Source organism: Cyprinodon tularosa, unplaced genomic scaffold (genome assembly GCF_016077235.1).
Source record: "Cyprinodon tularosa strain WSP-4 unplaced genomic scaffold, ASM1607723v1 ctg391, whole genome shotgun sequence".
Taxonomy (NCBI): Eukaryota; Metazoa; Chordata; class Actinopteri; order Cyprinodontiformes; family Cyprinodontidae; genus Cyprinodon; species Cyprinodon tularosa.
In genome coordinates, this window is record NW_024039109.1 from 598,242 (window position 1) to 612,182 (window position 13,941).

The 13,941-nt window shown below is 40.5% G+C and overlaps 1 protein-coding gene across 1 annotated transcript; it reads left to right on the top strand.

The window, feature by feature from the left end:
• Positions 1-11,117: 11,117 nt before the first annotated feature.
• gadd45gb.1 (growth arrest and DNA-damage-inducible, gamma b, tandem duplicate 1) lies at positions 11,118-12,942 on the top strand. The gene is made up of 3 exons (XM_038297566.1): positions 11,118-11,327; positions 11,416-11,623; positions 11,821-12,942. The coding sequence occupies exons 1-3, from the start codon at positions 11,185-11,187 to the stop codon at positions 11,932-11,934; spliced, it is 465 nt and encodes a 154-aa protein (XP_038153494.1). The 5' UTR covers positions 11,118-11,184; the 3' UTR covers positions 11,935-12,942.
• Positions 12,943-13,941: the final 999 nt, after the last annotated feature.

Here is a 13,941-nt window from a genome sequence, read left to right on the forward strand (position 1 = left end):
AGGTTACCTATATAAGGTGGTGAGCGACCGAGAAGGGTCTTGTAAATGAAGTACCTGGAAAGAACCATAATCCAGAAGGACTCCAGACCCGGGATTCAAACCCAGTACCATGTTGGTTTTTAGTTTTTTTTTATCTACATCCAAAATCACATGGAAAACCAGTGAATTTCAACACCTATTTCTGGTTCATCTGAGCGGAGAAAGCAAACTGATCAGGAAGGAGTTGATTGGTGACAACTGATGACTGATTGATTTGCTTACTTGAGAGACAAAGGGGAGGTAGGGTTGGATTAATTAAAACATGGTTTATGTTTAATGTGGTTTTATGCCTCTGGTACTAAAGACGCCATAACAATATGCTTTTCTATCATTTTGTTAGATAAATAAACTTATTCAATCTTATGGCTTTTTAATTCAAACTATTTGCCAATTGGTGGTTAGGAAACTAAATAATTGAGCAAGGGTTAAACTCCTGGATCAAAAATCCTATTGGTACCAATGGGGGGTACAGCAACTGATTGGAAGATAGTGCTTGTGTCAAATGAGAACAAAACAGACTTTCAAGCATGGTGGAAGTAGCATCATGCTGTGACAGTATAAAGCGAGTTCACCATCCAGCAGCTCAACGATGGGCCCATTAAAACATTTCAGTTTGGTTTCTTTTTTTAAAAATCAGTATTTGAGTCTAGTGAAATGGGAAATGTTTCAGGCTTGTTGCCGTCGTACCATCACACACGGTTTCTGAGTTCTATCGAGACGGTTTGAGAGCTTTGAGAAGCGTCCTCCAAAACGATAATACTGTCATCCTTAAGTCCTGTTTTGACTCATTTGGATGTATGCTGTAAGTGTCCACAGGAAAACCCTAGCCTCGTGAGACCATCCTGATCTCGCGAGCTTTCAAGGTTTCACTCGCAGATCAGTCTGGCTACTTTCCGTTAAAGAAAATTTGGAGCCGTTCACCAAACGAACGTCCAATCAGCGTTGGCTTTGAGGCGGGTCGAGGTGTGACGCAACGAGAAGCGCGACCGTTCAGTCTAAAGAACATGGCGGCTTCAGCCGATGAAACTAGCGTTAGCGTGGCTATCGAGCAAGTTTGATCGGAATTACAGAGTATTTCTTCACTGAAAGAAGAGCAAAACACTGCTCTGGAGGCTTTTCTCAGAGGAAAAGATGTTTTTGCTCTTCTCCCGACTGGTTTCAGCAAGAGTTTGATCTATCAATTGGCTCCGCTTCGTCGTCGCTCTGTTAGTACGTCATATGCTTCGTTGATCTGATTGGTTTATTTGGCCTGTCTATCACCAACATAGGCCAATCAGCTAACCGGTATTTTCGCCCCTTCCCAAAATTACTTCAACGGAAGGTTTCCAGATGGATATGTGGAGCAAATCCATCTGGCGGAGTCAGGTTAGGAAAACCCAGCTTCACAGCTGAAATGTTGAGGTGTTGCTTGAATATTTGCACACAATTTTCCACTGTATGGTCAGAAAAAATTTTGTTTCTCTTATTTCATATATTAACTTATCCTATTTACTCACTATAAAAGTTTTCACTCTGTCTTTTCACCTGTTTTGACTCTGACAACTTTCCATTATTGTAAGTAAGGAAGAAAAAATGCTGCCCAGGCAGAACGGGGCTGATTACCAAGCAATTAGGGCTGTATGATCAACTATTCTCTCTTTGCAAAGATATAAAAATAAAATGCCGACTGAGTGAAATCCATCGATCTCTGATTAATTAATTGGTGTGCATAGTTAAATTATTTTTTTCCACCACAGTTGTCATTAGACTGTCTGGTATTTGAAGTGCACCAGTCCCTCTTGCAGCAAACAACCAGCATCATGACTCTGACATCCCTGTAATTCACAGCTGGGATGACTTTTCTCAGCCTGAGGTTTAAGAAGCAATGTCCACCCAAAAATACAAAGCTGAAATAAATGAAGAATAGCTCCACAATTATCCGGTCTAAATGCAACCTTTTGGTACCACTGTAAACGTAAGAGATACAAAAAAGAGATTATGATATGATCTATGCATCTAATCAGATATAAAAAAAAAAACTTCTACTTTAAAATTGTTTATGACAGCACGCAGCCCACTAAAGGGTATTTCTGATAGAGTTAAATAACAAACTTTTAAAAATATGTATTTTGGTATAATCTGACACAAAAAAATATGTTATTTCATTCAGGGGGAGATAAAAATGTCCATTAAAACATCAAACTGGTGGGTGGTGCTTTCCTTCTCTGTGTTTTTTTTGAATAAAAGTGCGAAACAATCTTTATAAAATGTTCAAATTGAATGTTAGCAATATTTGTCAGTTCTTAGAAGATATATAAAAAGGTATTAACATCTCAACTATATGTAAATATAATATAAAATAAACAGGAGGAATCTAATAAAACACATTTGTTTATAAATGTACATATTAACAATTCAAAAATTACACATAGTAAAAGCTGCATTAGCATCAAGTTATATACTTTGCAGCATTTCTTTCTTGGCAGATTTCTTGGCTTTAAAAATGATAAAATCATAAGATCGTCCATGTCACAAGAGAGGCTCAGAGGAGTTTGGCTGGTTTTAAAATAATGGAATAATAATAATACATATTATAGGTAATAAAAACATGTTCAGGTCTTCAGAAAAGGAGGACCTGGAAGCTGCATTTCTCCATGCTAAACTCAAGCTAAGCTGTCCACAGTTGTCAAATAGTGTTGTGGTGTATTTACCTAAATCTGAAATATATATAAACAAAGGCGCTTGTTCTTTATTTTTCTTAGTTGTTAACGTAGTAGGATCCTGATCTAGATTTAATTTTTATAAGATGGTTATAGAGCAGACATTGTCTGAAATGCTGCTATAGGCTTCGGCTGCTGGAGGACATAGGGACCACTTTACAGTGTTTTGCTACTTCTCTCTCTATTCTCTAATTCTGCAGTATTTGTTAGTTTAACCCGTAACTTTATGTTCTATCTGCTTTTTTTGTCATAGTAGGTCCACCTGGTCTGTTCCTGTTTGGCTGACACCAACCTGCTGTCTGTGTGTGTCTGTTTAATCTTGTTTTCTCCTAGACATGGCTGTAGGCACACCTTTTGCTGTGTCTATCCGTGTGTGCTCTCTTTTATACCTTTGACATGAAAACTAGCTCAGAGCTTGTTTGCTTAACTGTTTCTTTCCAAGACAGAGCCACCTATAGAGCTATGGTTTAAAGTTACATTTTCTAACAGACTGTTCATAGATCAGTGCTTCTGTGTTCATTCTGTACGTATGCTTCTGTGATTAAAGTAATGTAAAACCAAAAGTATTTGTGAATAAATTTCAGCGTTCTAGACGTATTCAAGCATCCCACTTGGACGGATTTTGTAAGACATAAAAAGGGGAAAAGTTCCCCGTAAGTCCTTAATTCAACATAAAAAGAGTAAAAACTAGATAAAAGCACCAGAATAGATTTAAAAGGACATGTTTTACACTGGCAGTGGAAGTCTGCAGATCTCAGAACCAATGGAAAAGGATAGCTCCAGTGTTTGGAAGCCACCGCAGAAAAAGTACTCTCTTCTTTCTTATAATTAGAATAACAGTTAGTTTAGAATTTACCAGTGGTGTCAAAAGTTCACACATTTGTTACTTAAGTAGAAATATAGATACTGCAGTTTAAAAACACTCTATTGAAAGTTGAAGTATCAACTTGACCTCTTTATTCAAGTAAAAGTGAAAAAGTAAGTGCTCCAAAAACTACTTAAAGTATAAAAGTATGAAGTAACCTTTAAAAGAAACAACACCCAGATGCCACTATATGAATTGAAAGCTCAATTTTTTGACTATTTCGAAAAATTCCTTGAGATAGGATGAGGGAGGTCGTGTTGGTCTCCGTCTCCCAACCTTTTCAGACATTTCAACATCTTTTTCTTAATCCGACATTGTAGCATGGCATAGACAATTCGTATTTGGCTGGGGCAACAGTGGCGTTGGATGTAGGAGTTTGCCCTGAAATAGAAGGGTTGACGGTTCAAGCCCCGACTCTGACTTTCAGTGTCGTTGTGTCCTCGGGCAAGACACTTCACCTGCATTGTCTACTGATGGTGGTCAGAGGGCCCGGTGGCGCCAGTGTACGGCAGCCCCGCTTCTGTCAGTGAGCCCCAGGGCAGCTGTGGCTACAATGTAGCTTACCATCATCAGTGTGTGTGTGAATGAATGTAGTGTAAAGCGCTTTGGTCAAGTCTCCTAACTTGAATAAAGGTGCTATATTAGTACATGCTGTTTAGCTCAGCGGTCTCCAACCTTTTTTGCGCCACGGACCGGTTATATGTTAGACAATATTTTCACGGACCGGCCTTTAAAGTGTGGGGGGTAAATACCATCAAATAAAAGGATACGACTGGCATAAAATCAAATACGAACAGCATAAAAATAAAACTCACCATTATGTTGAATTAGCGAGAGCCCTGAGCTTGTTTCTCCGAAACAAGCCGGTCCCATCTAGCCGTAATTGGAGACAATAACACACGAATTGGCTCCTAATATCCTGTCTGCTCCATCGCTTTGTTTTGGTCACTGTAACCCATAAAATTCCGCTTGTGCGGCCCGGTACCAAATGACCGACGGACCGGTACCGGTCCGCGGCCCGGTGGTTGGGGACTGCTGGTTTAGCTAAAAAATCAGTGTTTGCGTTATATGACTCATCCAATGACACCAGTTTTTTAACTAGATGTGGATGGAGCCAATGATCTGCATTGGATGGGGCACATGACGGGAAATAAATATTTATAAACATTAAACCGAAGCCAAGAGTAACGAGTAACATTTGTTTTAAAAATGTAAGGAATAGAAAGTACAGATGCTTGTGTGAAAATGTAATGAGTAGAAGTCAGAAGTGGGAAGAAAAATAAGTAATGGAGTAAAGTATAGATACCTAAAAAGTGCATTTAAGTACAGTAATGAAGTATTTGTACTTTGTTACTTGACACCTCTGGAATTTAACATATACTTTAAATTTACTGCTGTAAATCAAAGATTTATCATAATAAGTAACAACATATTGTTTATAAAGTGAATAGTTGCACGATGGGCTTAGTTTTGGGATTATATCAGCTAGATACTAATTCACTTATTATTACAAAGTGTGAATTTTTTCCAATTAATTTGAAGTATGAACTTAATGTTTGCCAAATATTTATATTTAACTTCCAGTTTTCAACAACCTGACTGACCTTTAGTTGTTTTGCCTAAAATAGTGAAAACAACATTTCAGTTTATAGAAATGTCAAACAGACTGACTGTGAGCAGAACATGAAGGTTTTTTTTTTACAAGGTAATGAGGGATTAAAGTCACAACGAATGATGGAAAAAAGAACAGGGAAGTGTGACTTATAGTAACACCTCCGTGGGTGATTTCACGGCGTGTTTTTTTTCTCTCTTTGTAGATTAGGAAGTGGCACGCGCCGGTGCCTTTTGCTTGCTCACTCCAGGCGCGTGGCGGTATCTGGGGGCGGGTGGTCACGTGCTTTATCTCTCTTTATCAGAGCTGCGGAGGGACACCATCTGTCCCCGGAGGGGGACGGTGGACAAAGGCAGCACCTGCTGAGCCTCGGAGTCAAACAAAACGCAGACATGCAGCCGCAGCTTCTTCCATCAGATTAAAAAAAAATGTCCTCCGTGGATGGAGGTTAGACCAAAACAGCAACTGTGTTTGATCTCAAGGAAGGTTCGGGGCGAACCCGCAGGTTTGGACTGAACACCTGTCGCTCTCTGCTGGAGGTGGAGGGGGAGGATGGGTGAGGGGGGGGTCCACTGAGCAGATGTGCTGCAGCGACAAAAGCCTTGGATCGATTTGCACGCGCTCGGCCTGTTGCCATGCGAGCTGATCCTATCTGTCCGGATCAGTCGGATGATCCCCGGAGGCCAACCTTCCGGAATCCAGCCGCACTTACAGAAAGAAATGAAAGTGTGCAAACAAACATGTTGGTGCAGTTAAAAAAAATGGTGCAAATAAGATTGATGTTGCTGGTAAATAAAAGGTGTGTACAGCCAAAACTAAAAGGACTAAAAACTTTTCCATTGCTGAAGTTCGGATCTGCTCAAAACTCAGACAGCAGACTGGAGGGTTTGGAGACAAAAGCTGGGCCGAACCGCCGGGGGTCGAGGTTTGACCTGGGCCTGACAGGAGGAGGAGGAGGAGGAGCCCTTTCATAGCGACAGTTCTCCATCTGCTGCAGGACAATAGCGCTGAATCAATCTGCGCCAACTCGTGTCCCCCTCCTCAGCTATTCATGCAGCAGCAGGCATGCCTCATGCAAAATGTGCGTTTTTTTTAAATAAAACTGTATGCAAATAAATAAAAAGTGCAAATACGCTGGAGAATTTGCACAAAAAGTGAGACAGGGGCGTGCGTAAAAGTGAAACCACACCCCCATGGGTGACGTTTTGGACAGAAGGTGATATAAAAAGCAGGTATTAAAGGAATAGTACACCCAAAACATGATTAGCCTTCATTTTCTACTCACCCCCATGCTGAACAACACTCTGGAGTACTTTTTTGATATCTCAAATGCATCTGGAGATCTGGGAGGCTTCTTGCTGTCTGCTGACATTCAAATAATGGAGGTCTATGGCGCCCGAGACAGAAAGGTCCATAAAAGTCCACAAAAAACGTGTCAATATTCCTCCATACTGCTCGTCCAATGTATTCCAAGTGTCCTGAGTGGGTAGCATCCAGAATTTACTCGAAACGAAGTCATTTAGAATGTTTTTAGAGCATAAACAGTAGTGTATAGGATTTCCTGAAAGCGCGTTCACGAGTCTACGGAAACCGCGGCAGACCGAACCAGACGAAAGTGCGCATTCAGAAAGTGCGCATCTTCTCTGCCGATAATGCAAGCGTAGAAGAAGAAATGTGCTGTTTACCTGTGCAAAGAAAGAAACAACGAAAGAAAAACGTCTGAGGACTTCAGTGTTGAGGAAGAGCATGAGTTCTTTTCCGAGCTGAATGCGCACTTTCATCTGGTTTGGTCTGCCACGGTTTCCGTAGCGCCGTGAACGCGCTTTTAGGAAATCCTATACACTACTGTTTATGCTCTAAAAACATTCTAAATGACTTTGTTTCGAGTAAATTCTGGACGCTACCCACTCAGGACACTTGGAATACATTGGACGAGCAGTATGGAGGAATATTGACATGTTTTTTTGTGGACTTTTATGGACCTTTCTGCCTCGGGCGCCATAGACCTCCATTATTTGAATGTCAGCAGACAGCAAGAAGCCTCCCAGATCTCCAGATGCATTTGAGATATCAAAAAAGTACTCCAGAGTGTTGTTCAGCATGGGGGTGAGTAGAAAATGAAGGCTAATCATGTTTTGGGTGTACTATTCCTTTAATCAGAGATTGCCTTTTTGGCGTAAATTTGAATTTTGGTTTATTTTGTCAGGCTTGGATCCGACAGATTAACTAAATTAGCTACAACTGTGAAGTTTGAAAAGAGGAAATGTTTTTTTTTTTTTCCAATAACATAAATATCATTAATATGCCCCTTTATTCTAATACAAATTATTCATCTACCAACGAAATAGGGTAAGGACATCCAGTGAAACAAAGATTCTGTAGGTTAGGATAATTATTAGTGGTGCACCGATACCGATCCAGCACTAAAATTGTGGTATCAGTATCAGCGAGTACCAACTAATAGAGCACTGATACCATATTGAGAGCCAAAAGTTTATTCAACTATTGTCACCCATTCCAGGTAGGCATGGGCGGTTCTAGACAGGGGCCAATGGGGGCCGGTGCCCCTGTAGAACATGTCCTGGCCCCTGTTATGGCCCCTGCACTGAAGACATAATACTCAAAGAAATTCTAATGATGCACTGGAACAGACATGGTTACTGATAGGTCCCTTTGGATCTATTTCATTTCTTTTTTTTTTCTTTACAAATTATGTTTTACTAATTATTTAAAAACAATAAGGGGATTGCTTCAGTTGTATTGAGATCCCAGTATTCCAGTTTTCATCTGCTAAATGTTGTTTGCAAAACAAAATAAAAAAATGCTCTAATTTTTACAGCTGAATTTCTAGTTTTTTCTTGATTTGTTATTCTGATTTTATAGACTATGGTCATTTTAACTTAAATAAAGCCCAAAATATGTAAAATTCCTAAATTATTGCCCTAATAAGAAATATCATTTTAATTAAACATAACTGAATAGAAATTTCACTTCACTTCACTTCGCTCTCTTAATATATTTAAACCCCTTGCCCTGTTTTTTAATTCATGCTTTTCTGTGCCCCCATGAAAACACGCTGGCCCCCTCCTGGCCCCCTGGTTCATTTGGTCTAGAACCGCCACTGCAGGTAGGCGATAAAAAGTTCTACTGGATTCACTTTGTATTAGTCTTTTTCCTGCTTCACAAAGGTAGGCAGCAGCTTGACAAAGCCATGGTGGCAATTATTTTACATCCAAGTAGTATGCAGTTCTTCATACACACACATCAATTTCAAACAGATGGTATTGGCCGATAATGCACAGCCAGGTATCGGGTATCGGTATCGGGGCCAAAAAATTGGCATCGGAGCAGCACTAATAATTATCAATGATGTTTGAGTTTAATACAGCTTAATTTTAGCTGCCTGTTGCGTCTCAGAACTGATGTTTTCCTGACTAGTTTAGGCCAGTTTCTCGATCCAGCTATATTGAGTTATAATCTTCATTCTGTACATGGCAAAGATTTAGAAATGGAATGAGAGCGGTTTCCTTCAGCTAAGAACAAAGTGTAATATTTTAATAAGGCAAGAACCATGGATGTCTCCTCATCTGCAAATTAATATGATGTAAAATGTAATAATGTGGCAGACTGGAAATGGATAAAATGCTTCTTTAACTGTTAATCGTGGCCACTTCCTGAGAAGTGAGCCTGGTTGGTAAGCAGTTGCCAGTTTCTATTAAATCTGTTGTCATATATCCTGGTTATTTAATATATATAAGTTGTTAAGTGTAATTTAAAGAGTTTGTCCTGAGTGATCTCTTTTCAGGAAGACGGACGGAGAGGGAAAGCTACAAGGTGTAAACACAGAGCTTTCCTCTGACAACCTGCCAGTAAAATGATTGGTATAAATGTTATAAATGTTTGAAAGAATGAAGGTCAGTAATGTAGCAACATATTCTCATTATCAGTTCGTATGAAATCGTACGAAAAGTTATGCACAGTATTTTGTACGTTTTTGACGTTTTTCCTCGAAAAAACAGATCAGTGCGCATGCGCAGCCAGACAGACGAAAAAAGCAGATCCGCGGAAGGACGGAAAACGGGGAAAAACAGTGCAATAATCACTTCTTGATGTCTCTAACTACGTTGCTTGCTGTTTTGTATCTTAGGGTCAGGGTTAATTGTATGTTAAATTCTATGTTATTGAATGGTGCGTAAGATGCGCAAGGATTTCTTGTCTCGAGGCAAGACGTAAAAATACGACGAAAAACACGAAAAAAACGTCTAAAACGTACGAAATTACGGTGCATAACTTTTCGTACGATTTCATACGAACTGATAATGAGAATACACTGAATGTAAATATTGAGTAAATAATGTTCCTTTTTGTCAATTTATAGATACATGTGACATCAGACCTTCATCTGTGAGAATACAAGTTCGGAAGTTATAAATACAAGAACAAATAACAGACTTATAACTTTGTCGTCATAATTTTTTGGTTCTTACTCGTAAATTCTGGTTCTTACCTCTAAATCTGTTACACTTGTGAATTTGTGCTTCGCATTTATGAATCACACAAGTAAAACAAGTAAATTCATTACTTGTTTTAGTAAATTCGGAATCATATTCGTTAGTCTTGTGATTTGTATTTATACATTTGTCATTAGTACTCATAAATTTGTGATTTAAACTTGTAGGTTTGGACTTGGTACCGATAAAGTTCAGTTTTTATATATATATTTGTGATTCTTATTTATAGATTTCTGATTCTTAACCGCAAATGTGTCACTCTTACTTTTAAATTTGTGCATACAATTGTTATTCTGGTGAATCATACATGTAAGTTTGGATTTGTACTCAGAAATATCTGATTCATAATTGTAATTTATTAAATCCTATTGGTGAAACTGTGATTCTTTCTCTTTAAGTTTTTACCCAAACTCTTAAATTCTTAAATTTGTGATGTGTACTTATAAGTTGGAACTATCTAACTTGTATTCATGACTTCTAAACTTATGTTCTCACAGGTGAAGATGTGATGTCACAGATACAGGGAAAAAACATTAAACCTAAATGCATTTTAATTTTTGACTTTAATTTACAAATTTAGACATCAATGCATGTTTTTATGGAGTTATCATGCCACATATGAATGTTTCTGCATTTGTAGGACCTGCTGTAGAACAGGCCAAGTCCTGCGTAAAAGCTGCATTACTCCAACAGCCCAAAGTGTAAATAAACAAAAAAATGTGCACAGCTGATGGCCACGTGGTCTGCGTGGGCCAGCAGGAGCATGCATAGTTCTGGCACGCGCTCTGCATTTGCATTTGTATGAAGGAGTTAGGGGTGGGGGGGTGAGATAATAGTAAAAAGTGGGGCTTCTGTGCAAACAATGAGGGTCGTTTTATGGCCTGCTTCTATAGTCCACAGATGGCCTGATCTGATCCACCTGCCCTTTCTCTCTGCTGCTGCTGCTGCAGGGGGGGAGTCCACAATTTTCTGTTTGTCCCTTCAAAATAACCCTCCTCACTTTAGATTTTAGTTGGAAATATAATAATTTTTTTGTATTTAATGCGTTTACAAGCAACGCTAGAAGTGCGCATTTTTTTGTTGCATTTTGAGTTTAGAAATCCAGAAAAAAGTTATTTTTTTGTTGATTTTATTCATGCATGAAGTGCTGAAGTGAAGCTTGTTTCTCTCTTACTAAACTAAAACTTTGCTCAGTTTGCTTTCTGCAGAAATCTCTTGTTTTTGCGATTGTTGGCGTGCAGAAGGGGAGCGTGCGTGTCCCCATCAATCTGCCACGAGCCAAAGTGTGACAATAGCATTATCATACCAATGCACCATTCAGCCTCAGCCAATCAGAGCGCAGCGCTTTCACTGCTCCACGCGAGCTCAGGCCTATAAATAGAGCCGCGGTGCGCCTCCGTGGACACTACGCTCCAAACCTTCTCCTGAATCTGCTGGAATATCTCCACCGCTCGCATCATGACTTTTGAGGAAGTTCTGATCCGGAAACCCGCCGAGCGCGCGCAGTGCGCGGGCGCAGCCCTGGAAGAGGTCCTGGTTTCAGCCAAAGACAACGACTCTCTCACCGTGGGAGTTTACGAGTGCGCCAAAGTTATGAACCTGTAAGTATGGAGATGTAGTGATGGCTGCGACATTTCTGCGTGTCTGCAGACAGTTTCTGATCAGATTTGTTTGTTTTCCCTCCTGCAGAGACCCGGACAGCGTGTCCTTCTGCGTCCTGGCCACGGACGAGCAGTTTGAGTGGGACATCGCTCTGCAGATCCACTTCACCCTCATCCAGTCCTTCTGCTTCGACAACGACATCAGCATCGTCAGAGTCAGCGACATGCAGCGTCTGGCCGACATAGTCGGAGACAAGGCCGAGCAGCTGGAAGACGCGCACTGCGTCCTCATTACGGTACGTCTAGGAGCAGGGGCGACACCAAGAAGGGGGTCAGGGGGGCTGAGACCCAAAGGTCCAACATGCATAAAAAGGAGAAAATAAGCTTCACCTCACAAATATATATATTTTTGGATGAAATGGGAATCTGAAAACGCATTTGTTGTGATTTTATTGCAGAACTATGTTCTAAACTTGTTCTTTTCTTTGAACAGAACCCAGATGATGGGTCTTGGGAGGACCCCACTCTGGAGAAGCTGCACCTGTTCTGTGAGGAGAGCCGGCGCCTGAACGACTGGGTCCCTGAGATCAGCCTCCCAGAGCGCTGAGCCGGACTCTGCTCCTCACCTGCTCGATTCCTACCTGGAAATACTCATCCTGATGACCAGGATGATCTTGTTTCTGGCTCATCCCTGGATGCTCCTGAGGAGGATTCCCCATCCAGGCTGCACGGCGCCGGCCCCCCGAACCGAGGGGGGCCACCGCGCCGCGTCACCGTCGGCCCCCTGCACCGGTCCACGCCAAGATGACTCTCATTCTTTCTGTGAACGAGGTCGGGCGTGCGGCAGGGGGCGACACAACGTCGACCCTCATTCTTTGTGCGGATGAGGTTTGGAGAGGAAGGAGAAGCGAGTTCTGCATCCTGTGGTCCCACAGAGCAAATGTCGCCACGTAGAAGCACGCGCAGCAGGAGAAGAAGCGGTGCTGAGGAAGGAGAGGCCATCTTGGAAAGAGACTTTTCACAGATGTTCCTCTTCAGCTGAGCAACATGACAGCAGTTGCAGTCAGCGGAAATGTTTCCCACTTTCCAGAATTGTCTTAATTCTCTAAAGGTTTCACTTTAGAAATTTAACAATGACAAAAATTACTCTTTAATATTTTCTTTAAAGTCTTTTATCTAAAGGTTTCACTTTAGAAAACGACTCCATTAAATTATTGATAAAATTATATGAAAAAAAAATTCTGGATGAAGATAGAAGAAAAAAAAACAAAAATTATTTTTTTACTAATTCAGATTTTAATTGTAAAATTATTGATAACAGTTGAGCTTAATTTTATATCTAAAAAAAAAAAATTACTGAGTGAGTTTTCATCACCAGCTATTTTGACTTAGATTTCACTTTTAAAATGTTTTTCTTTTTAAACTATTTTTATATCTAAATATGTTCTCTGCAGATAAGCTGTTTCACTTTAGGGAAATGACTAACTCCATAGATTATTGGAGGATTCTGCTCAAACATCCTGTAAAAAATGTCCTGATGTGTTCAATGATTGTTAGAATTAAAAGTTCTGTAAACTTTAAATGAAAAATACTCAATAAAACCCTTAAAGATTCATTTCTGGAGTTTGGATTTCTGTTGTGTTTCTGTGATATAAAGAAGCTTTATGAGTGGCCAAAAGTTGAAGGCAGTAAATTTGCATGAATCCCGTCATCTGCTGCGTCTCCTCCTCCGCCATCTGCATGTGAATGAGGCTCCCGACAAAGGCGCAGCTCCAGCGGGGGCCGCACAGAGAGCCCATTGTTAGGGACACAGATGTCTCGGGGGGCCACGCCGCACCATCTGCCGCTTGGTGCGTCCGGGGGTCATCCAGGGCAGAGCATGAGGCGGTGCCGAGCTGGGAGGAGTCAGAGAGGCCGGTGGGGGGGTCTGGTTATTGTAAAAGGAAAGCAGCATCAGGGGAAGGGAGGGGTCAGTCCTGCCAGCTGCTCTTATTTATTCACAGACACTTGGTGAAAGTTTTGGTAAACAGAGACAATGGTGGATTGGATGTGTTTGGGAGGGAGGGGGGGCTGCAGGAAGCACCTGCTCTGAGGCGCCTCAGGCCCTTAAAGCAAACCGGTTTTACGTTCATCAAATAAAAGAGGCCAGGCTGGATCAACAGGAGGAGAACCAGAGGTTATAAAACTAGTTTTATGTTCTGGATCAATTAAAGGGCAAAATGAAACAGAAATGAAACCTTTTGGGGTTTTTTTCCTGAAAGTTTGACGTTACAACAGAGTATAAAAGTCGTACTAAGATACATCTATATCTATATTTTATGATTTTCCTTTCCCCCTCTGTTTACATAGGGAGTGTATGGAATGAAATCACATTCAACATTTTATACAACAGTGTGAAAAACAACTTTATCCTGGGAGCTGTTCTTCTCTTAGTCCTTTTGTTCGATCACTTTTTCAAGTTTCTGTCTCCAGGGTTTATACAGGAATGAGAAAGTCTAATTTAATGCTTTTTAATGTTCTTAGAAATCATTTGAATGCATTCAACAAGTACCTGGGAAGTAACGAAGTACAAATACTTCGTTACTGTACTCAAGTAGATTTTTCTGATATTTTT